Source organism: Podarcis melisellensis, assembly GCF_964234715.1.
Source record: "Podarcis melisellensis genome assembly, chromosome: 1".
In the NCBI taxonomy this organism is placed as follows: Eukaryota; Metazoa; Chordata; class Lepidosauria; order Squamata; family Lacertidae; genus Podarcis; species Podarcis melisellensis.
The window spans coordinates 3729809-3754577 of record NC_138528.1 but is presented as its reverse complement, the minus strand read 5'-3'; the positions used below and the strand labels follow the sequence as shown (position 1 = coordinate 3754577).

The 24769-nt window shown below is 46.9% G+C and overlaps 1 protein-coding gene across 1 annotated transcript in view; it reads left to right on the top strand.

The window, feature by feature from the left end:
* Positions 1 to 14385: 14385 nt before the first annotated feature.
* PYGL (glycogen phosphorylase L) overlaps positions 14386 to 24769 on the top strand; it is a 58903-nt gene continuing 48519 nt past the window's right edge. Inside the window, exons 1-2 of the mRNA XM_081910303.1 lie at positions 14386 to 14543; positions 18230 to 18474. Coding sequence (XP_081766429.1) covers positions 18232 to 18474 — 243 coding nt within the window. The 5' untranslated portion in view covers positions 14386 to 14543; positions 18230 to 18231. The remainder of the gene's footprint in view (positions 14544 to 18229; positions 18475 to 24769) is intronic.

Sequence of the window (24769 nt, the reverse complement as noted above, 5' to 3'; positions counted from 1 at the left end):
TGCCTCCATTTCTTCCCCTTCTGTTTGCCAGGAGGTGATGGGCCCAGTGGCCATGATCTTCGCTTTTTTGATGTTGAGCTTCAGACCATATTTTGCGCTCTCCTCTTTCACCCTCATTAAAAGGTTATTTAATTCCTCCTCACTTTCTTATACTTATACTCGAGTATAAGCCAACCCTAATATAAGCCGAGGCACCTAATTTTAGCACAAAAAAAACAGGGAAACTTATTGACTCGAGTATAAGCCGATTCACCACACCACAAACCTGGTGGTGGCGGCAGCGGCAGAGGAAGAACAAGCAGCCCAAAAGGGCTGCTTTTGGGCTGCTGGTTCCTCCTCCTCTGTCTCTGACAATGGCAAAGGCGGCGAGAGGAGCTTTTTCAGCATAAAAAATGTGCTGAAAAAATCGGCTTATACTCGAGTATATATAGTATATAAAAATAATAAGAAGAAAAAAATTGTCCAGTAGCACCTTAAAGGTAAAGGGACCCCTGACGATTAGATCCAGTTGTGGCTGACTGGGGTTGCGGCGCTCATCTCGCTTTATTGGTACAGCTTCCGGGTCATGTGGCCAGCATGACTAAGCCGCTTCTGGCAAACCAGAGCAGAGCACGGAAACGCCGTTTACCTTCCCGCTGGAGAGGTACCTATTTATCTACTTGCACTTTGACGTGCTTTTGAACTGCTAGGTTGGCAGGAGCAGGGACCGAGCAATGGGAGCTCACCCCGTCGCAGGGATTCGAACCACTGACATTCTGATCGGCAAGTCCTAGGCTCTGTGGTTTAGACTACAGCGCCACCCACATCTCTTAGAGACCAACTAAGTTTGTTCTTGACATGAGCTTTTGTGTGCTGTTGTTGAGGCTTTGCAAATTAAGCCGGTGTGGTTTGTGGGGAAGAGTGTTGGTCTAGGACCTGAGAGACCAGGGTTCATAATAATAATAGAGGACAGGATCACACTTCAAAACAACCTTGACAGATTAGAGAACTGGGCCAAAACAAACAAGGTGAATTTTAACAGGGAGAAATGTAAAGTATTGCACTTGGGCAAAAAAAAATGAGAGGCACAAATACAAGATGGGGGACACCTGGCTTGAGAGCAGTACATGTGAAAAGGATCTAGGAGTCTTGGTTGACCACAAACTTGACATGAGCCAACAGTGTGATGCGGCAGCTAAAAAAGCCAATGCAATTCTGGGCTGCATCAATAGGAGTATAGCATCTAGCTCAAGGGAAGTAATAGTGCCACTGTATTCTGCTCTGGTCAGACCTCACCTGGAGTACTGTGTCCAGTTCTGGGCACCACAGTTCAAGAAGGACACTGACAAACTGGAACGTGTCCAGAGGAGGGCAACCAAAATGGTCAAAGCCCTGGAAACGATGCCTTATGAGGAACGGCTAAGGGAGCTGGGCATGTTTAGCCTGGAGAAGTGGAGGTTAAGGGGTGATATGATAGCCATGTTCAAATATATAAAAGGATGTCACATAGAGGAGGGAGAAAGGTTGTTTTCTGCTGCTCCAGAGAAGCGGACACGGAGCAATGGATCCAAACTACAAGAAAGAAGATTCCACCTAAACATTAGGAAGAACTTCCTGACAGTAAGAGCTGTTTGACAGTGGAATTTGCTGCCAAGGAGTGTGGTGGAGTCTCCTTCTTTGGAGGTCTTTAAGCAGAGGCTTGACAACCATATGTCAGGAGTGCTCTGATGGTGTTTCCTGCTTGGCAGGGGGTTGGACTCAATGGCCCTTGTGGTCTCTTCCAACTCTATGATTCTATAATAATAATAATAATAATAATAATAATAATAATAATAATAATAATAATTTATTATTTATACCCCACCCATCTGGCTGGGTTTCCCCAGCCACTCTGGGCGGCTTCCAAAAGAATATTAAAATACTGTGATACATCAAACATTAAAAACTTCACCAAACAGAGCTGCCTTCAGATGTCTTCTAAAAGTCTGGTAGTTGTTGTTCTCTTTAACATCTGGTGGGAGGACGTTCCACAGGGTGGGTGCCACTACCGAGAAGGCCCTCTGCCTGGTTCCCTGTAACTTCTCGCAGTGAGGGAACCGCCAGAAGGCCCTCGTAAAGCTCACTGGGCGACCTTGGGCCAGCTGCTCACCTCAGCCCAGCCTACCTCACAGGGTTCTTGTGAGGATAAAATGGAGAGCGGAAGAACTAAGTAGGTCGCTTTGAGCTCCTTGGAGGAAGATATAATTTTGAAACAAACAAACAACACAATACATTCCCAGCTCAATCTCCAGGCAGGGAGGGGAATGCCTCTCTCTGTGAGGGAGCTGCTGCCAGTCAGTGCAGGCTTTATGGAGCTAGAAGGACCACTGGGTCTGGGCTCAGTAGAAGGCAGCATCTTGTGTTCCTCTCCGACTTCCTCCCTGCAGGAAACTCCGGCTTCAACATCCGATTTCCCCCCAGCAACCGTATTGCAGGAAGCTGCACAGGGCGATGGCTTCAGGCTGGATTGATGTCAGGTCTATATTCAGTCGCAGCCGGGGGGGGGGGAGGTGGCCCTCCTCCTGCAGCTCCTTTGCCCTCCTCTGAGGTGCAGCAGGCACCCCCTGCTGTGAGCAGTCCACCCTGCTCAGCATCTTTGCATCCTTCCCAGACCCAACATCAGGGAAAGCTCATTTCTTCTGTCGCCTCTAATATCACGGGCCTCAGCCAACCCTCTCAAGCAGAATTATCGCGGGTGCCGTCGCCAGGCAAAGGACACCCTCTCCTTGACTTCTAAATTCCATTTACAAGGGCCCTCTGAGCTCCTCTTCTGTCTGGAGTTAGCATCTCCTTGATGGGCAAATGGGATCTAAGCTCCCTTTCAGACTATAATCCTATCATTGGCTCTTGGTTCAGTTGGAGAGGTTAGGGGAAGCAAGACTCCATGTGACAGATCAGGTGTGCGATGCCAACCGGTTTCCAATTTCTGCATGTCATGTATAACTCTATAAACTTGTATCACGTCGCCTCTCACCTGCCTTTTCCCTATAACAAAACCCAGAAGCCCCAAATGCTGCAACCATTCTTCACAGGGGACTCACCCCAACCCCTTGCACTTCCAGGCCATCTTCAAGGGCAGCCCCATGCAGAGTGCACTGCAGTAATCTATCCCAAAGGTTATTAGTGCATGGGTCACTGATATAATGATAATAATAATAATTTATTTTTTATACCCCGCCCATCTGGCTGAGTTTCCCCAGCGGCTCCCAATTGAGTGTTAAAAACAATACAGCATTAAATATTAAAAACTTCCCTAAACAGGGCTGCCTTCAGATGTCTTTTAAAGATAAGATAGCTGCTTATTTGCTTCATATCTGAAGGGAGGGTGTTCCACAGGGTGGGCACCACTACCGAGAAGGCCCTCTGTCTGGTTCACTGTAACCTCACTTCTCGCAATAAGGGAACCGCCAGAAGGCCCTCGGCGCTGGACCTCAGTGTCTGGGCTGAACGATGGGGGTGGAGACACTCCTTCAGGTATACAGGACCAAGACCGTTTAGGGCTTTATAGGTCAGCACCAACACTTTGAATAGTGCTCAGAAACGTACTGGGAGCCAATGCAGATCTCTCAGGACCGGTGTTATGTGGTCCCAGCGGCCACTCCCAGTCACCAGACTAGCTGCCGCATTCTGGATTAATTGCAGTTTCCGGGTCACCTTCAAAGGTAGCACCACGTAGAGCACATTGTAGTAGTCCAAGAGGGAGATAACTAGAGCATGCACCACTCTGGCGAGACAGTCTGCGGACAGGTAGGGTCTTAGCCTGCGTACCAGGTGGAGCTGGTAGACAGCCGCCCTGGACACAGAATTAACCTGTGCCTCCATGGACAGCTGTGAGTCCAAAATGACTCCCAGGCTGTGCACCTTCAGGGGCACAGTTACCCCATTCAGGACCAGGGAATCCCCCACACCCACCCGCCCCCTGTCCCCCAAGAACAGTACTTCTGTCTTGTCAGGATTCAACCTCAATCTGTTAGCCGCCATCAATCCATTCCAACTGCATCCAGGCACTCACACAGGACCTTCACCGCCTTCACTGGTTCTGATTTGAAAGAGAGGTAGAGCTGGGTATCATCCGCATACTGATGGACACCCAGCCCAAACCCCCTGATGATCTCTCCCAGCGGCTTCATATAGATATTAAAAAGCATGGGGGAGAGGACGGAACCCTGAGGCACCCCACAAGTGAGAGGCCAAACCCTCTCAGTCCAGGAATGTCTATAGCTGGTGAACCAACCACAGGTGGCCATAAGCCCTCCTTGCCACTGAAGTCACCTGTGTCTCCGGACACAGGTTAGAATTGCGAAACACTTCCAAACTACTTACCTGCTTTGGGAGGTGGGCACCTCACCTAGAATAGGCCAGCACCCTGATTCCTGAACCTCAGCCCCACTGACTCATATGACCTCTGCCTTGCCAGGATTCCGGTTTGGTTTATTGGCCCTCATCCCTGCCTCCGGACACCAGTTCAGTACCTGAACTGCCTTACCTGATTCAGATGGAATGGCAAGATAGCATAAAATGTCCCTAAAGCGATTATGCCTAGCAAGTTGGGTCTCTGTGTTTCCTGTACCTGCAAAGCCTCACGTGCTCTTAAGAGGAGACCGTACGCAGGATCAGGCCAAAGGGGGCTCACCTAGGAGAGCTTTTGTTCTCAGAGTGGCCAACCAGAGGCCTCTGGGAATCCCACAAGCAGGATCCAACCTACCTCACAGGGTTCTTGTGAGGATAAAATGGGGAGCGGAAGAACTACCGTATTTTTCGCTCCATAGGGCACACTGGACCATAGGACGCACCTAGTTTTTAGGGGGGGAAATAAAGGGGGGGAATTATTTTTTCCCCCAGCCCCAAAGAGCAAAGAAGCCAAGACAGCCAGCGGGATCCATCCCACTGCCTGTCTTGGCTTCCTCTTTAGCCACGCGCAACCTCTCCAGCCGGGAGAGGCTGCGCGTGGCTTTGTTTTTAGCCGCGGGGCTGGGGCGGGGGAAGCCTGAGCTTCCCCCGACCCCAGCCCCCAGAACAGGCTGCTATCTGCAAGCCTTCGGAGCCCGGCGGGAACTCCCGCCATGGTCAGAGGGCTTGCGGATAGCTGCCTGAAGCCTGGGGAGCGCAGCGGGAGTTGGCGCTGTGCTCCCCAGGCTGCAGGCTGCTATCCGCAAACCTTCGGAGCATGGGGGGAACTCCCGCTGTGCTCAGAAGGCTTGCGGATAGCTGCCTGAAACCTGCATTCGCTCCATAGGATGCACACACATTTCCCCTTCATTTTTTTTTTTTTATAAAATATTTATTAAGATTTTTAAAGAAAAAAGAAAAAAGTACATTAATAATAAACAGTATTTTTTTGCTTTAACAAAGTTTCCTGTCATCTTTGAACTTCCTCACGCCTCCCGCTCCCATTTACGTCATTAATAAGTTTTTGTCAAGCAAATTATCATCTTATTTCCAACTTATATACCAATAAAATACGTTAAAATAATTGTCCTTCAACTTTGTTTCTCTTAATCTCTCTTGTCATCATTTCCTGATCTATTTTAGTGATGGCCAATTGTTTATAACCAAGCATCTTTCTTAACATTCCATTAAATCACAATATTTTTGTAAATAAGTCTTAAATTTCTTCCAGTCCTCTTCCATCCTTTCTTCTCCCAGGTCTCGGATTCTGCCGGTCATCTCCGCCAGCTGCATATAGTCCATCAGTTGCATCTGCCATTCTTCCAGTGTGGGTAGATCTTGAGTTTTCCAGTTCTTGGCAAGTAATATCCTTGCTGCTGTTGTCGCATACATGAAAAATGTTCTGTCTTTCTTTAACACCTTCTGGTCGACAATGCCCAGGAGGAAGGCCTCTGGTTTCTTAGTGAAGGTATACTTAAATACCTTTTTCAGCTCATTATATATCATTTCCCAGAAGGCCTTCACCTTAGGGCAGGTCCACCAGAGGTGGTAAAATGTTCCTTCATTTTCCTTACATTTCCAGCATTTGTTATCTGACGAATGGTATATTTTGGCAAGTTTAACTGGGGTCATGTACCATCTGTATATCATTTTCATTACATTTTCTTTCAAAGCATTACATGCAGTAAAATTCAACCCAGTGGTCCACAACCTTTCCCAGTCCTCAAACATAATGTTATGCCCAATGTCCTGTGCCCATTTTATCATAGCCGACTTAACCATTTCGTCTTGTGTATTCCATTTCAACAGCAAGTTATACATTCTTGAAAGTACCTTAGTCTTAGGTTCTAGCAGCTCTGTTTCCAACTTCGATTTCTCCACCTGGAATCCTAACTTTTTGTCACTTTTAAAAACTTCCTTGATCTGAGCGTAGTGTAACCAGTCTCGCACTTTATCCTTCATTTTCTCCATACTCTGCAATTTCCAATTGTCTCCGTCTTTTTCTAACAATTCCCAATATTTTGGCCAATAGGCTTCCATATTGGTTCCTTTTCGGGCCTTAGCTTCCAAAGGTGAAAGCCACCTTGGTGTTTTATTTTCCAATAAGTCTTTATATTTTGTCCAGACATTAAACACTGCTTTCCTGACAATATGGTTCTTAAAGGCCTTGTTGATCTTAACTTTATCATACCATAAATATGCATGCCAACCAAACGCATTGTTATAACCTTCCAGGTCTAGAACATCAGTGTCCTCAAGAAGTAGCCAATCTTTTAGCCAGCAGAAAGCTGCGGCTTCATAGTACAACCTTAAGTCTGGCAGGGCAAAGCCCCCTCTTTCCTTTGCATCTGTTAATATCTTAAACTTGATTCTGGGCTTTTTGCCCTGCCAGACAAATTTGGAAATATCTCTCTGCCACTTCCGGAAACACTCCGTTTTGTCCACAATTTGCAATGTTTGAAACAAAAACAACATCTTTGGCAGCACATTCATCTTAATTGCAGCAATTCGGCCTAACAAAGAAAGCTTCAACTTTGCCCAACTTTCCAAGTCTCTCTTAATTTCAGACCAACATTTTTCATAATTATCTTTGAATAGACTCAGATTTTTGGTTGTTATATTAACCCCTAGGTATTTTACCCTTTTCACCAGTGATAATTCTGTTTCTCTCTGAAACCGTTCTGACTCTATTTCTGTCATATTTTTTCCTAACACCTTTGTTTTTTGTTTATTTAGCTTAAATCCTGCAACCTGACCAAAGTCATGTATCAGTTGTAAAACTCTTTTCGTGCTAGATTCTGGCTCCTGCAATGTCAAACTAGGTCATCTGCGAAAGCTTTCAGTTTATATTGTTTCGCTCCGACCTGAATCCCTTTCACCAACCGGTCACCTCTAATCATATTCAAGAGCACCTCCAGAACTGAGATAAATAACAGAGGGGAAATCGGGCAGCCTTGTCGTGTTCCTTTTTCAATTTTGAATTCTTCCGTTACCACATTATTAACTATCAGTTTAGCTTTTTGTTCTGAATATATCGCATCAATCCCATTTTCGAAACCCCGCCCCACTCCCATTTCTTTTAAGTTTCCCTTCATAAATTTCCAAGAGATGTTGTCAAAGGCCTTCTCCGCGTCTATGAATATCAGCACTGCTCTAGTGTTTATGTCTGTTTGCAAAAGTTCCAAAATGTCAATAATGTTCCTTGTGTTTGCAAACATATGTCTACCTGGGAGAAAGCCAGCCTGGTCCTTGTGAATTACTTCATTCAAAACTTTTTTAAGTCTTCCTGCCAAAACATCAGCAAATATTTTATAATCCACATTTAAAAGGGAGATGGGGCGATAGTTCTTAAGTTGTGTCTTTTCAGTTTCTGATTTTGGTATCAGCGTGATAAAAGCTTCCTTCCACGATTCCGGCGCCTTCTTTCCCTCCAAAATTTCGTTGCTGACCTCCATTAAGGGTTGAATCAAATAGTCACTCATTATCTTATAATACTTGGAGGTAAGACCATCTGGTCCTGGAGATTTGCCCAGCTTCGTATTCTGAATGGCATGTTCAATTTCTTGTCGTGTTATTTGACTGTTCAGGAGTAATCTATTTTCTTGTGTGAGTTTTTTAAGGCTGTTCTTTTCCAAAAATTGTTCAATCTCAACCTCATTTTGCGGCCCTTGAGTATATAGCTTCTTGAAATATTTCTGAAAGGATTTCCTGATTTCCACAGGGTTCTGGATGTTTTTTCCTTCAATTTCCAGATTTGTAACTGTGTTCAGCTTTTGTCTCTTCTTCAACTGCCAGGCCAGCAGTTTTCCACATTTATTAGCCGATTCAAACGTTTTTTGTTTCATTGACTTAATCTTCCATTCTATTTCCTGATTGATCAGTCTAGCATATTGTGCCTGGTGGAGTTTAATTTCTCTCAGAGTCGGCTGCGACTTCGGGTTTCCTCTTAGCTTCTTTTCTAACTCTTTTATTTTTTCCAAGATCTTATCTTTCTTTTCATTTTGTTTCCTTTTCTTAATAGCATTCTGTTGTATTAAGAACCCTCTCATCACGGCTTTACTCGCGTCCCAAATTGTTCTTTTTTCCACCATTGTGTTCAAATTTATTTCAAAATAGTCCTTCAAAACTTTTTGGGCCTTCTTAATAATCTCCTGATCTCTAAATAGATTGTCATTCATCTTCCATCGAAAGGAGCCGGATGGTATTAGTGTCAGGTCCATTCTCAAAGCGTTATGGTCGGAGCAGGTCTTTGGGCAGATTTCCACTTTTCTGACCTTAGGTGCCAGACATCTAGAAATCCATATTTGGTCAATTCTTGTCCAGGTCAGATGGGCTTCAGAGAAGAATGTTCCTTCCTTTTCCAAGGGGTTCCTCGTTCTCCAAATGTCAATCCAGTCCATATTGTCTGTCATTTCAAAAAAGGTCTTTGGTAGTCTGCCATCTTTGGTAACTTTTTGACTTTGCGACTTATCCATGTTGGTTGATACAATTCCGTTCATATCTCCCATCATAATGATGTTGTCAAAGTCCAGATATTCCAGCATGCTCTCATGCAACTTCTTGTAAAATTCCGATTTCCCTTCATTTGGTGCATAAATTCCTAATAACAAAATTTTTTCTCCTTGGTGCTGTATTTCAACTGCCAAGATTCTGCCTTGTTCATCTTTAAATAATAATTTAGGTGAAAGGCTCTCCTTTGCATATATCACTACTCCTCTCTTCTTTACTCTATCCGAAGATATAAATTCCTGGCCAAGTCTTTTATTTACAAGTATTTTTCTGTGGAGCCTAGTCACATGTGTTTCTTGCAAGCAAATAATGTCCAATTGTTCCTTTTTTAATATGTGGAAAATTTTCTTCCTTTTCTCGGGAATGTTACAGCCATTTATGTTCCAGCTCAGAAGTTGCAGAGACATCCTGTAAAAATCTGGTTATTTTTCAGGGGGTGGTACTTTATCATCCAAGGGTGCCGGTTCCTTTGGTGCTCCGGGCTCCGGCAGTGATCCAAGTCCTTTGTGAAGGTCTTCTCCGTATTGGCTCAAAAATTTATCTCTGTCTTCCAATGTTCTGATTTTAATCTTCCTTCCTCTAAAAGTAAATGATAATCCTTGAGGAAAGTCCCACCTAAAGATGATTGAGTTGCTCCTCAGTAGTTTTGCTAGTTCCGAATATTCAGATCTCAGGTCCAACAGCTGTCTAGGAATATCCTTATAAATTTCAATTCTTTTACCCAGAATGTCCAGTGGATTTTTGTAATGTAAGCCCAGGATCTTGTCCCTTTCCTCCTTTGATCTCAGTGTTATCAAGCAGTCTCTGGGTTTGTCTTTTCTTATCAATCTTCCCAGCCTGAAAGCTGATATAATTTTAAAGTCTTTTTCCTCAAGTTTCCACTGCACCGAGATTATTTTGGTCAGGAACTCAGCCAGTTTGTCTTCCTCTACTTCAGATACAGATCTTATCCTTAAATTAGTCTCCCTATTCTTCAATTCAATCATCGAGAGATAGGTCTGATGTTCACCCACTTGTTTGTTGAGTGGTCTTACTTCTTTTTCCAACTGTCCAAGTCTTTGGCTCGTATCTTCAACCAATTTCCTATTTTCCCCTGAAGCCTCCTCCAATTTTGCAATCAATTGAGTGTTCTGTGCCACCTGCCCAGTTATTCTATTTAGGCATTCTGTGTTCTGATCTATTTTCGCAGTTTGCTCGTCGGCCTTCTTGTCCAAAGATTCCACTCTCTTGTCCAAAGATTCCAATTTTTCATAGATTTTTTCTAAAATAGAAGAAGCTGATCCTGAGGCCATATCCTCCAATTGCAAATCCTCTGTCTCTCCTCCCCCTGCCTGTGGCAAGGAGGCCGCTTCTTCTTCAGAGAGTAAAATAGGCACAGATGATCTACGTTGCTGTAAAGTTGAGGCTAAAGTTGTTTGTCTCGTTCTTGGTCTTTGTTCTTTTTCCTTAGTCTCCTTAATCTCCTTTTTCTTTGCGCCACTCATTCCAAACTTATCTAATAGTCAAGGTCAAACTGACTGTTCCCATGAGAAAGATACAAGCCAGGTGCAGCACTCAGCCAGCAGGCCAAGAAATAGAAAGTAAAATAAAGTCACTGCCGTTCAGTCCAAAAACCTCTAGGGGGAGCCTAAAATGTCTTCTCGGACATTTCCCCTTCATTTTTGGAAGGGAAAAAGTGCGTCCTATAGAGCGAAAAATACGATAAGTAGGTCGCTTTGAGCTCCTTGGAGGAAAGATATAATTTTGAAACAAACAAACCACACAATGCATTCCCAGTTCAATCTCCAGGCAGGGAGGGGAATGCCTCTCTCTGTGAGGGAGCTGCTGCCAGTCCGTGCAGGCATTATGGAGCTAGAAGGACCACTGGGTCTGGGCTCAGTAGAAGGCAGCATCTTGTGTTCCTCTCCGACTTCCTCCCTGCAGGAAACTCCGGCTTCAACATCCGATTTCCCCCCAGCAACCGTAATGCAGGAAGCTGAACAGAGCGATGGCTTCAGGATGAATTGATGTCAGGTCTATATTCAGTCGCAGCCGGGGATCGTGGCCCTACTCCTGCAGCTCCTTTGCCCTCCTCAGAGGTGCAGCATCAGGGAAAGTTCATTTCTCCTGTCTCCTCTCATATCACGGGCCTCAGCCAACTCTCTAAAGCAGAATTAAGCAGGACCCGACTGCAACTCCGTTTGCCTCACCTGGGATTCCCAGGAACTCGGAGGCACACTGTCTCTGACAGGGAGAGAAAACATGGTAGCCACGGTGGAAGAAGATTGGAAGAAATTTAAAGTTTATTTACAGAAACATTGTAAAATTAAGGAATGTTAGAAGGATGTTGGAATGAAGTCATGTGGTTTGGTGAAAGGAGGGAAAGTAAAGTTACATTATATTAAGATAAATTATAGGACAAAAACTGGGAAAGATGGAAAGGATTTGCTGAAATAGCTAACCAAACTAGAATACAAAAAAGGGAGGTGTGAGGAGGTCAAGGAAACAAGCAAATGAAAGATAAGTTATGGGAAGGTTTGTTGTGTTGTTGTTTTTAATTGTTTCTATTTTTCGTTTTTTTCTGTTTTTCTTTTTTTTATTACTGTGATGTGTTGTTTTGTTTTTGTGTGATTTGGTGTTTTCTCTTTTTTCTTTCTGTAACCTTTAAAACTTTAATAAATATAATTTTTAAAAAAGAAAAAAGAAAACATGGTAGCCATTGATGGCTTTCCTCTTCATCAATTTGTCTAATCCTCTATGAAAATCATCTAAATCAGTGGCCATCACTGCCTCCTGAGGGAGTCATTGTTATTATTTTATTATTTATATTATTATTATTATTATTATTTAAATTTGTATGCGATTTTTTTTTAAATCACAAAATACATAAAAGGCAAGAACAAAAACAAACCAATAATTCAATCCCCCCTCCCACAACACCTAAAAAAGTGTACAGGACAGAGCTTTCCAAACTTTTCATCTGGGTGACACACTTTCTAGACATGCATCAATTCGTGACACAGTAAATCAGTTTTTCTAGTTTGTGCTTAGACTAACCCTGTGAAGAATATAGAGAACATAAAGATTTGACGGATTATGAAAGAACCTAAGGAAGGGAAATGATTGAAAAACAGATGTAAAGGCGAGCAAGATAACGGCGTGCACTGAATGCAGTGGAAGACTTTTATAATATTTTAACTAGGATTTATATATTGTAATGTTTGAAGCATGAATTTGGTAATATTATTGATTATGAAAAGTATTTTTTGCTTTTGTCTTTTCTCTCTATATTTTTTTTTTTAGTTTGCATTTTGGAAAACATGTATATACACAAAATGCAAACTTAAAAAAATAATATTAAATGTGTTTACAGTGTTATGTATTGTTCTTTGTTTCTCTTTCTCTTTTCTTGTAAAATTCAATAAAAATTAATAATTAAAAAAACACACACCCTTTCCAGCCCTGGAAGGAGCACATGGAGCATTTGTGCGACACACCTACACATTGCAGCCGACACACGGCCAGTCTGGAGAGCTCTGGTATAGGATGTTAATCAGACCAAAGCCTGGATGAAAAGGAATGCTTTTTTCACCTGATGCCTAAGGGTATATGATAAGACACTAGCCAAACCTCCCTGGGGAGAGCATTGCACAACAGGGAGCCACTGTAGAAAAGGTCCATTCTCAAGTTGACATGCTCCGGAGCTTTTGTGGAGGGGAGGGTCACACGAACTCAGATGATGATTGCAGGGTCCAGGTCAGTTCATATGGGGAGAGGCGGTGCTTGAAGTATCGCAGGCCTGAGACCTTTAAGGCATTGTAAGTCAAAACCAGCACTTTGCACTGGGCCTGGAAACTAACTGGTAGCCTGTGCAGTTGGGCCAGGATAGGCATAAGATGCTCAAACTGTCTTGCCCCAGTGAGCCACCAAATTCTGCACCAGCTGAAGTTTCCAAAGCGTCTTCAGAGGCAGGCCTATGAATAATGTGCTGCAGTAATCTAACCTAGAGGTTATCAGAGCATCTGGTACACAGGCTGAGACCCTACCTGCCCGCGGACTACAACTAATCCAAAATGCGGCAGCTAGACTGGTGACTGGGAGCAGCCGCCAATCTTTGTTCTCTTTGACATCTGGTGGGAGGGCGTTCCACAGGGCGGGCGCCACCACTGAGAAGACCCTCTGCCTGATTCCCTGTAACTTGGCTTCTCGCAGTGAGGGAACCACCAGAAGGCCCTCGGAGCTGAACCTCAGTGTCCGGATAGAATGATGAGGGTGGAGACGCTCCTTCAGATATACTGGACCGAGGCCGTTTAAGGCTTTCAAGGTCAGCTCCAACACTTTGAATTGTGCTCGGAAACGTAGTGGGAGCCAATGTAGGCCTTTCAAGACGGGTGTTATGTGGTCTCGGCGGCCGCTCCCAGTCACCAGTCTAGCTGCCACATTCTGGATTAGTTGTAGTTTCCGGGTCACCTTCAAAGGTAGCCCCACGGAGAGCGCATTGCAGTAGTCCAAGCGGGAGATAACCAGAGCATGCACTACTCTGGCGTGACAGTCTGCGGGCAGGGAGGGTCTCAGCCTGCGTACCAGATGGAGCTGGTAGACAGCCGCCCTGGACACAGAATTGACCTGTGCCTCCATGGACAGCTGTGAGTCCAGAATGACTCCCAGGCTGCGCAGCTGGTCCTTCAGGGGCACAGTTACCCCATTCAGGACCAGAGAGTCCTCCACACAGATTGAAACAGATCTAGAACTAGTTCAACTGTGAATGCCCTGACTTTGCTGGTATTCTGCTTCATAGGATGTTCGCCGGTTCTTGTATTATGAGAGAGCGAGAAAAACGTTTCTCATCCATCCAAGCTGGATGGAAACTTGTCTTCTTGAATCCGAACAATTTATTGAAGGTGGCGGGTGGGAAAGCAAGAGGAACCCTCGCAGCTGCCTACGGATAAGCTCTTATCCTTTTGCAAGAAGCTTCCGCCCCCCGCCCTTCCTCACCGTGCAATATTTAAATGCATATTTTAACCACGGACGTTTCTACCCCAACGTTTTCCCACGTTTCACTGCGTCTTTTAATCCAGACGCCCTAAACGCCATGCGTGCAAATCGCTTAGAAACCTAAATCTGGCACGGAGCTGGTTCACCAACGAACCAATAGCTTTGCCTACTCAGAGGTAAGGCCCTTTGAGCTCAATGGGGCTTACTCTCGGGTAAAGAGGGGGTGAGGACCGCCGATTTCCGCTTCACGTCCCTGCCTGCCTGCCCGCCCTGCCCTCGGGGCCTGGCAAACTCCTGGCTGCGCCTGCCATCCCTCCTGCAACCGGAGCAACGCCAAAGCGGCTGGGGAGGAAAGAAGGAGCACCGAGGGAGGGGCGGCAGCCAGTCCGGAGCCCGATCCCGCCCCGCTTCCCCATTCCAGGGCTGCGCTGCTCCGCCCGCCCCTTCGGGCAAGAAAACTTCCCTGTCCAACGATTAGGAGGCGGGGTCCCGGGGCTAACAGGCGTCCGCCTCGGCCAATGGCAGCCTATAAAAAGAGGGGCGGGGGCGGGCCTTGGCTCTTTCCGGGAAGGATCCTCGAAGCGCCTCTGCGCAGCACCGATCCCCGAAAAGAGAGGGGACACCATTTTCCGACGCCCCGGGATCAAGCGCAGGTAAATGCTTCGCGATGGGCGACGCCCGTCTGCGCGCTTGTTCTGCTTGGCGTAGCTCCCTGGGGGGGCAGGAAGAAAAGGACAGTCCTGCAGGACACACCCCAGGGGAGAAAGTTTTGGGGGCATTTGGGGGGCGGGGAGGGTGCCCCCCTTCCCTCCCTCCGACCCCTCGCAAGTAAGCGCGCAAGGGGAGAAGGGGGAGCGGTCCGGGTGTGCGCTGCTGCAAAGCGTGCGTAAAAGCGCACAGGGTAGAAGCGGGGTAATCGGCTGGCTCTGAACTTTCTCGGGTGCAAGGAGGCACTTCCTTGGGGTGGAGGGGGACCCCCCCCTAGACTCATGCGCACACCTCGGGACAACTTTCTTCAAGGATGTTTTGCTCCCCGCTCCCAAACTCCCCACGGAAGAGTGGAAGGGAAGAGTGCAGGCGGTTCTGTTTAAGTGATTTTCTTTGCCTGCCAGGCAAAAAAGCCACAGTTCACACGTGACTCTGAAAGAGGCGTGTTGCACTTCTGAGGTCCGCAAGAGGAGTGTGAACGCTTCCGTCGGATGCGCGTTCTCTGGGGGGAAAGAGCCCCTCATCCGCTTTAAAGGTCTCAATCTTTTCCCCATAGAGGCAGCTCAGAAGTGACGCTGCGCTTCCGTGCACGCCCTTACTTGCCGGAGAGTAAGCCTCATAGAACGCAGTGGGAGTTAATTCGGAGTAAGCGTGCTTAGATTTGGGGCAACACTGCAATCCCAAGTATGTTTACTCGCGAGCAAGTAAGGTCTCCATTAAAAATGCCTCTGCATAGGGTGTTATTTCTGCCACCGACCCTCTCTGACCCACAAGTGGGGCTTTCCCCAGGACCAGTTAAACTCATTGATTTTGGACCTTCTCAAACCCGAGGCCCGAATTGCTTTTGGGATCTCCACATTGGTGTCTTGTCCCACTGATCACGGCCTTTAGGTTGGAAAGGGACTGAATTTGACTTTTCTGCATCAAGAGGCAGTGTGGTGTAGTGGTTAGACTAGGATCTGGGAGAGACCAGGGTTCAGATCCCCACCCAGCCATGAAGCTCACTGGGTGACCTTGGGCCAGACCTCTCAGCCTAGCCTACTCCACAAGGCTGTTGCAAGGATTAAATGAGGAGGGGGATGCACTGCCGTGGGATTCCTTGGAGAGAAAGATGGGGGTATAAATGCAAGCCATAAATAAATTTATTTATTCTCCAGTCTGATGGGAGTTGTAGTCCAAAAATCTGGCAGGCTACTTTGTTATGTTCTTGTGTAACTCTAAAAAAAGCCAATGCAATTCGGGGCTGCATCAATAGGAGTATAGCATCTAGATCAAGGGAAGTAATAGTGCCACTGTATTCTGCTCAGGTCAGACCTCACCTGGAGTACTGTGTCCAGTTCTGGGCACCACAGTTCAAGAAGGACACTGACAAACTGGAACGTGTCCAGAGGAGGGCAACCAAAATGGTCAAAGCCCTGGAAACGATGCCTTATGAGGAACGGCTAAGGGAGCTGGGCATGTTTAGCCTGGAGAAGAGGAGGTTAAGGGGTGATATGATAGCCATGTTCAAATATATAAAAGGATATCACATAGAGGAGGGAGAAAGGTTGTTTTCTGCTGCTCCAGAGAAGCGGACACGGAGCAATGGATCCAAACTACAAGAAAGAAGATTCCACCTAAACATTAGGAAGAACTTCCTGACAGTAAGAGCTGTTTGACAGTGGAATTTGCTGCCAAGGAGTGTGGTGGAGTCTCCTTCTTTGGAGGTCTTTAAGCAGAGGCTTGACAACCATATGTCAGGAGTGCTCTGATGGTGTTTCCTGCTTGGCAGGGGGTTGGACTCGATGGCCCTGGTGGTCTCTTCCAACTCTGATTCTATGATTCTATTTGCAAATGGTGTTTCCTGCCACCCTGGACTCCTTTGGGACGAAGGGCAAGATATAGATTGCAATAACCAAAGCGGAAATAAAATATTCACACTGGGATAGCATGAGACTCTTCAGGGTCTCCGAGTCCCACAGTGGGCAAAAGACTCCTGCATTGCAAAGGGTTGGGCTGGAAGACCCTCAAGGTCCCTTCCAACTCCAGGATTCTGTGAACTGACCAAAGTCCAAAGCGGTTTGGAGAGAGACGTAGCCCATTGTGCTGCAACCAATTTATCTGGGCTTTCATGAAAGCCCTAGTGGGGATCCAGGACTCGTGTGCAAAAAGGAAGGAGGAAATTGAGGTTCTTTTCTTGCTGCCTGGCAACTTCCCCTCTTTCTCAGGCAGAAAAGGTTTTCTCTGTCGTTGTGACTGGCCTGGTTAGCACTGAAGCATGTAATCTGGATTTGGGCAGAACACTTCAGGCTGCAGTTGAGAGCTCCTATAAAATAATACTCTCCTCTAGACCCCCTTCTGCCTGACATGGGACCAGGGCCCTGCAGGACTTGATCTCCTCCCTCAGGCCACCATAAAACAGAGCTATTCTGCCTGGCCTTCAATTTGAATTAGCCTTATCCTCTGTTCCCTTTCCCCCTTTCCTCTTCTATGAAGAAACCCTTTCTGGGACCCCACATTTAAATTCTTCCCTGGTCTCCTTGCTGGCCCTGGTAGGACCAACTTGGCCAGTTAGCCCTGGTGATCATTTGATGTCTACGGACTGGGTTCCCCTCCCCCAATGACCCCTGAATTTTCGAGTTTTATTGATGCTGCATTTTATGTTGTGTTTATGCTGTTTTAAAGTCACATTTTAATCAATGTTTTATATTTGCTGTTAGCAGCCCTGAGCCCGGTTTTTAAACTGGGAAGGGCGGGGTATAAATAAAAAAATATTTTTATTATTATTATATGACATGCTAGCTGCCTAGGTACAGGGTGAGGGGGTGTTCATTGGTAAGAGTATTCCATCAGGTAAGCCTGCCTTTGCAATCTGAGGTGGTGCACCCCAAGCTCTGATTTCCCACCTTTGCACCCCCAATATGCACCTTTGCAAACCCAGTTGCAAATGTAGTGTTTGCAATAACTGACGTCAGCTCCCTCCCCCAGTTTCCAGCTCCCCCCCCCCCAATCTCCTGCACCTCTCATAGAAGCGGGCCACTCAACCTGAACCCACAGGATGCAACGAAAGGCGAAACTTAATTTTGTAATTTAAGTTTAGGGACTTAATTGGAGAGTTAAAATCGAGATGTGGAAATATCGACAAAAGGCAGGATTGAGATTTGGACATGCTTCAAGGTTCAGACTATGGGAAGTCGTACAATTAATAATTACAATTTGGAAGATAATTTGACCTTTTTATTTTAGTTTTTTAGTTTTATTGGATTATGATTTGATATGTTAATTGGATGTCTTTTATTGGAAAATTAATAAAAATGATCTAAAAAAAAGAGGAACTTAAACGCCAGACCAAACCCCTAATTCCACCTGTGTCCAGGAAAGGGGCAGTCTCCCAGCTGCTTCTTTCAGAGCCCAGCTCACTTTTAAACCAGACTCCTCCTCCTCCTCCTCTTCCTTCCTTCATTCAGTCGCTTCTCAGCCCCACAGAGGGAGGCAGAGCAGGAGGGAGGCTGGCCTGAACAGGAAAGGGCTGTACCCAGTTGCTGGCTGGGAGCTCCAGAGGTCAGTGCCTTCCCGGCCGCTCTCTCTCACTTGGCGGCTGGGCCGTATTGTGTGAAGGGCACCCAGCGCTGTCGTCTCCTTCCTCCGACAGCCATGTCTCGCCCTCTGACGGACCAGGAGAAGCGCAAGCAGATCAGCATCCGTGGCATCGTTGGCGTGGAGAACGTGGCGGAGCTGAAGAAAGGCTTCAACAGGCACCTCCACTTCACCCTGGTCAAAGACCGCAATGTGGCCACCCATCGCGACTACTACTTTGCCCTGGCCCACACCGTCCGCGATCACCTGGTGGGCAGGTGGATCCGCACACAGCAGTACTACTACGAGAAGGACCCCAAGGTGAGACATGCGGGGCAAGCCAGTAAGCGGCTCTTATTGCTGTTTTGACACAGTTGAGCTGTGGAACTCATTGCCACAGTAGGCAGTGATGACCACCAGCCTGAACTAACGTTGGCCTGATGTCCAGCAGCCTCTTGCTTAGCTGGTCCATCGGGACTCAGATTTCTATTTATGATTTGGTTAAATTGTAGATCATTCCATAGTTTATATAACACGCTTTTGATTGCTAGCAGGCCTCTGTTTCTTGAACAGGTGGGATACATATTTTCAAAATAAGCAGGGGCAAAGTTCCAGGACCTAACTTCTTTAAATTATCGTACATGGAAATTGCCTTGGTGCGGTGATTTAGAAGGTGATTAATAAATCGGCAGTGGGTCCATGCAGGTGTATAAATCACCCCTTGACTGCTTCTTGGAGACACTTGCCTGGCGGTGTTAGGTGTGGTCCTTGGAAAAACAGACAGGCTTGAGGTGGTGATGGATGTGCCGTCCTTGGTTGAATTGCAAGAGCCACATGCCTTCGCATGCCGCCGCTCCTCAAGGAGGAAAAGCCATGTTCCCAGGTGAAACCAGCGCCATTGTTCCAGCAAGGGTGAGGTCCAAGATCAGGGTGTTCTGCTTGGCAATGTGTGTGGCAGGACAAAAAGCAGCAGCTCAGGTGCCTTCCAAGGCTGTCCTCCTGTTGCTTTGGGGGACCTGGCTATATATGCACACATGACACCGTTGTGCAACATGTGCCTTGTGTAATGTCTCTAACACAAATAAGTGGGATGTCTTCAGCACCCTGGTCTCTCTCCCTATTTGGCCACTGACAGTCTCTTTGGCAGGGAACTTGAGTCCTTGACCCAGGCCTTTTATCACTCACCTTTCATGCTAGTTTCCACATTTTTGTTGTTGTTTAGTTGTGTCCGACTCTTTGTGACCCCCTGGACCAGAGCACGCCAGGCCCTCCTTTCTTCCACTGCCTCCCGCAGTTTGGTCAAACTCAGGCTGGCAGCTTCGAGAACACTGTCCCACCATCTCTTCCTCTGTCGTCCCCTTCTTCTTGTGCCCTCCATCTTTCCCAACATCAGGTCTTTTCCAGGGAGTCTTCTCTTCTCCTGAGGTGGCCAAAGTATTGGAGCCTCAGCTTCAGGATCTGTCCTTCCAGTGAGCACTCAGGGTTGATTTCCTTCAGAATGGAGACGTTTGATCTTCTTGCAGTCCATGGGACTCTCAAGAGTCTCCTCCAGCACCAGAATTCAAAAGCATCAATTCTTCGGCGATCAGCCTTCTTTATGGTCCAGCTCTCACTTCCATACATCACTACTGGGAAAACCAGAGCTTTAGCTTTACGGACCTTTGTTGGCAAGGTGATGTCTCTGCTTTTTAAGATGCTGTCTAGGTTTGCACATTTTTACATGCACTTTTTGTGAATGCCTCCATGTTTGAGGGTGCTGGTTGGAGGGCTGCCTCACAAAATGTGGATTTCGAAGGATGGCTGGGTTTAAGTTGGAGGCTTGGAGGCAACAGTGCTTCTGAATCTCAGTTGCTGGAAATCCCAGGAGCGGAGAACTGTTCCTTGTGCCTTGCTGGTTTCTGCAGGAGACTGCCATCCAAACGGGGAGGGAGGCAGGGGGATACTCCACAGATTCTGAGAAGCAGCTCCTCGTCTGGCAGTAAGGAAATCCACACCTCCAGCAGAGCAGAGGGGGAAAGAGGTAGCCGGGTAGGTGGAGGGAAGGCTCGAAGATGCTACTGAGATCCCAAGCGCCTCACCTAGCACGGCCGGCCAGGAGGCACACGCCATCGCCCTGCTTGCGCAGAGGGGTGAAACGGAAGGGGGGAGGCAGAGATTTGGGGTGTCCAAGTTCTTATGTTGGGGGGGGGGAGCCGGAAGGGGCCACTCCCGGAATCTGCAAGTGACTAAGACAGACATGAACTTTGTGGTCCTGCACTGTAAATAGTTTGCACAAATAAAAACCTGCGAAAGACAGGTCGGAGCCCTGCCTGGTTACTCGCGAGCAACCACCTCACCGCCTGACAGTTTCCCATGGGGGCATCTGGTTGGCACCAATATCAGGAATATTCTGATATTCCTATCAGAATAGGATGCTGGACTAGATGGGCCGCTAGAAGTGCAAATTACGTAGGTGGTTTCTCTTTCAATTGCTAACAGAATTGCAGAAGTCTACTTTATTTATTTCTCTTTTCATTCTATTATTATTAGTCCTCCCTCCCTCCCTTTGCTTTTGCTTTGTTTAGTTTTGCTCTGTTTTCCTTTTCCAGCTAGATAGCTCAGTTGGTTAGAGCGTGGTGCTCACAATGCCAAGGTTGCAGGTTTGATCCCTGTAAGGGACAGCTGCATGTTCCTGTATTGCAGGAGGTTGGACTCTAGATCAGGTAGATCTCCAGCTGATCCTGGCAGATCGTGGGATCCTTATCATGTACAAAAAGTTACGGGGGGTGCTAAAAAAAACCCCTCTGTGCAATCCTCCCCCCAAAAAAGCTCCACAATCCATCCACCCACCCCACGCACGCTCCTCCTCCCTCCAATGGGTAGATCACTGCCAGTTTTTTAATACTGGGAGCCGATCAGAGTCTCTTGGGAGTTGGACATGCCTAGACTAGATGATCCTCAGGGTACCTTCTGAAATAAAAAAATTAAGGTCTCATACACACACACACACACACACACACACACACACACACAAAATAAATATTCATAAATGGAGCAGCACAGGAAGACCGACCTGAAACCATTTTGACTCCCAAACTGATCAAATGTTTTCTCTGCAAGGAAGGAGGGGGTGAGGGAACCTTCCCATTCTCTCAGGAATTGGGGAATCACCATCTCAAAGGAATGGCCAGACTACCAGGAAAGGCAATCAGATAAGGCATTATCAGATAACCTGGCAGCCAGGAGATAAACAACGCACTCAGATTTCTGTTGTAGACCGCCTTTTCTGTGATGTAGGTATGATGTTTGTGGGGGGTGGTCTTGGGTTACACCCCTACTGTAATGTATGTATGATGTATGGAGGGGTGGTCTTGAGCTCCAGGGCAGGAAATTTAAAATGTCTATATAAGGGCGGGCACACCTTGGTTCGGGGTCCTCCTCCTTTCCTGCGTGTGAGGGGAGCACCCTGTTGCAACAGATCAGTAAAGATCAGGCTTACTAGCTGCTTTGCTTCTCAATACTCTCTGGTTGGCCTCTGTTATTTTCTCCTACCAACGGAGAACCTACAAAGGACTCTTTAAGGGCTATTGTGTCCCCCATAAGGGAAGAAAGGCAGATTTTGTTTACAACTCTTCCAACCCTACAATTCTCCTTGCATTTGATGCCCTCTACTCTGGGTCGATTAGGACGCTGGTGGCGCTGTGGGTTAAACCACAGAGCCTAGGACTTGCCAATCAGAAGGTCGGCGGTTCGAATCCCTGCCACGGGGTGAGCTCCCGTTGCTTGGTCCCTGCCAACCTAGCAGTTCGAAAGCACGTCAAAGTGCAAGTAGATCAATGGGTACCGCTCCAGCGGGAAGGTAAATGACGTTTCTGTGCGCTGCTCTGGTTCACCAGAAGCGGCTTGGTCATGCTGGCCACATGACCCAGAAGCTGTACGCCGGCTCTCTCTGCCAGTAAAGCGAGATGAGTGCTGCAACCCCAGAGTCGGCCACGACTGGACCTAATGGTCAGGGGTCCCTTTACCTTTTACTCTGGGTCAATGAGGGTAGGCACATGAAGGTGATAGATGGCTGAAAAAAGACTGCATGAGAGGCAGAAGGGAAGATCTCCCGGGGTGGGAGGCTGGGAGAAGAAAGGGAAGCTCCCAGGTGAGCTACCTCCCAGGTGACCTTGCTTTTCTCTTTCTGCTTCTTGTTTTCACGGTATCTCATTATGACAAAGCCTTAATGAAAATGCTATGCCCCCAAAAAGCACAAAAAGTGAAAACGGAATTGAATTTCTTCTCCCTCCCAACTTGTGGATTTCATGGTGGTGAGGAATGAGCCCAGCTTATTAGCAGAATCCATGCCTTGCGCCCAGAAGGTCTCAAATTCAATCCCTGCCTTCTCCAGCTTTGAAAGATATGCTTCTTAATAGGGCTGGAAGAGACCTTGTCACTGCCAATCCTGAAAAGCGATAGGCTGAAAAGCAGATCTAAATCCAGCGTGGAAGAGCTGGTTGCCCTCCTCGAATTGGATTGACTTAACCATCTCTTCAGTCAGGTTTTGGACTGTTAACGGCCTTTAATGTAGAGCTTTAGCCTGGTAGATTAAGGAGTAATCCCATTTGTGACATCAGTCGGAAGCCCTTTCTCTCAAGTGAGGTGGACAGGCTCTCTGCTGAGACAGCTTTGCTCCTAATCTGCCCTTTCTCCAGCTCCCATCTTTGATTTGGTGCTTCATCCTAGAAACTTCCTGAACCACCTTCCACCCTGCCTCTCATTTTAAGTTTAGAAGTCATGTCTTGCCTCATCGGATGGGACCCAGAGGTGACCCCTGAGCCACCATTTATAGCTCACATCAGGCTCCAGGGTGTATAATAATAATAATAATAATAATAATAATAATAATAATAATAAAAAATTTTCATTTATACCCTGCCCTTCCCGGTTCAAAAACCGGGCTCAGGGCGGCTAACAAATTTAAAACACTTAATTGTAAAAAGCAGCATAAAATACAGTATAAAAACATGCATAACAATAAAATTCAAAAATCAATTTAGGGGAAATAAGCATTAGATAATCCCCAGGGCTAGCTGGCTGAATTGGTCCTACTTGGGCCAGCGAGGAGGCCAGGGGAGAATTAGCTGTGGGGTCTCAGAGTGGGTGATCTTCATAAAAGGGGAGGGGGAGGGAAGAGAAGGGAAATAAAAGATCAGACTGAATTCACATTAAAGGCCAGGCGGAATAGCTCTGTCTTACAGGCCCTGCGGAAGGAGGTTAAATCCTGCAGGGCCCTGGTCTCCTGGGACAGTGCATTCCACCAGGTCGGAGCCATCACTGAGAAGGCCCTGGCCCTGGTGGAGGATAGTCTGACTTCCTTAGGGCCCGGGACCTCTAAACTATGATTATTCATGGACCTTAAGGTCCTCTGTGGGGCAGACCAGGAGAGGCGTCCCGTAAATACGAGGGCCCTAATCCACAAAGGGCTTTAAGATAGAGCAGGCTTGCTTTCTGCTGCTCCAGAGGGTGGGTACCAAACCAACAGATCCAAATTGCAAGAAAGAAAATTCTGAACCTTTCTGATGGAAAGAGCAATTTGACAGTGGAACGGACTCCCTCATAAAGGGGTGGGTGCAATTTCCCTGTAGGTTTTTCAACAGAAGTTGGCTTCCCATTGTACAGGGATTCTTTGGCTGTGCTTCCTGCAAGGCAGGGGGTTGGACTAATGACCCCTGGGTGTCCCTTTCAACTGGGTGTCCCTCTTAGGCTTGCCGATCAGAAGGTCGCGGTTCGAATCCCCGTGACGGGTGAGCTCCCATTGCTCTGTCCCAGCTCCTGCCAACCTAGCAGTTTGAAAGCATGCCAGTGCAAGTAGATAAATACTGTGTGCTCTGTGTGCTCTGTGTGCTCTGGTTTCTGTCACGGTGTCCCATTGTGCCAGAAGCGGTTTAGTCCTGCTGGCCACATGACCTGGAAAGCTGTCTGTGGAAAAACGCCGGCCCCCTCGGCCTTAGAAGCAAGATGCACGCCGCAACCCCATAGTCACCTTTGACTGGACTTAACCGTCCAGGGGTCCTTTACCTTTACTTTTTTTTTACCTTTACAGCAAAGGGGTTGCTGACTGTGGGAACTGGGAACAGAGCTGTCCTGATGAGCCCCCAATTCTTGCAGGAGTAGAAATCCTTCTAAAAGCACGCACAGCTAACTTATTTGATTTTGGCCCTGCTTTCTCATACAAATGCTCCTCATAGATGATAAAACCAATAAAATAGAATACAGTGGTACCTTGGGTTAAGTACTTAATTCATTCCGGAGGTCCATTCTTAACCTGAAGACCACTTTAGCTAATGGGCCCTCCTGCTGCCGCTGCACCGTCGCTGCACGATTTCTGTTCTCATCCTGAAGCAAAGTTCTAAACCTGAAGCACTATTTCTGGGTTAGCGGAGTCTGTAACCTGAAGCGTCTGTAACCTGAGGTACCACTGTAATGAAAATTGCCCCAAACCACCTGATAAGCGTTGGAGAAGTGACGATCAGAGGCAGGGATAAGCCTATGAATTTTAACAGGCTATATTTTAGCACTGAATATGTTTCCTCCCAACTTGAATAGGGACGCGGGTGGCGCAGTGGGTTAAACTGCAGAGCCTAGGACTTGC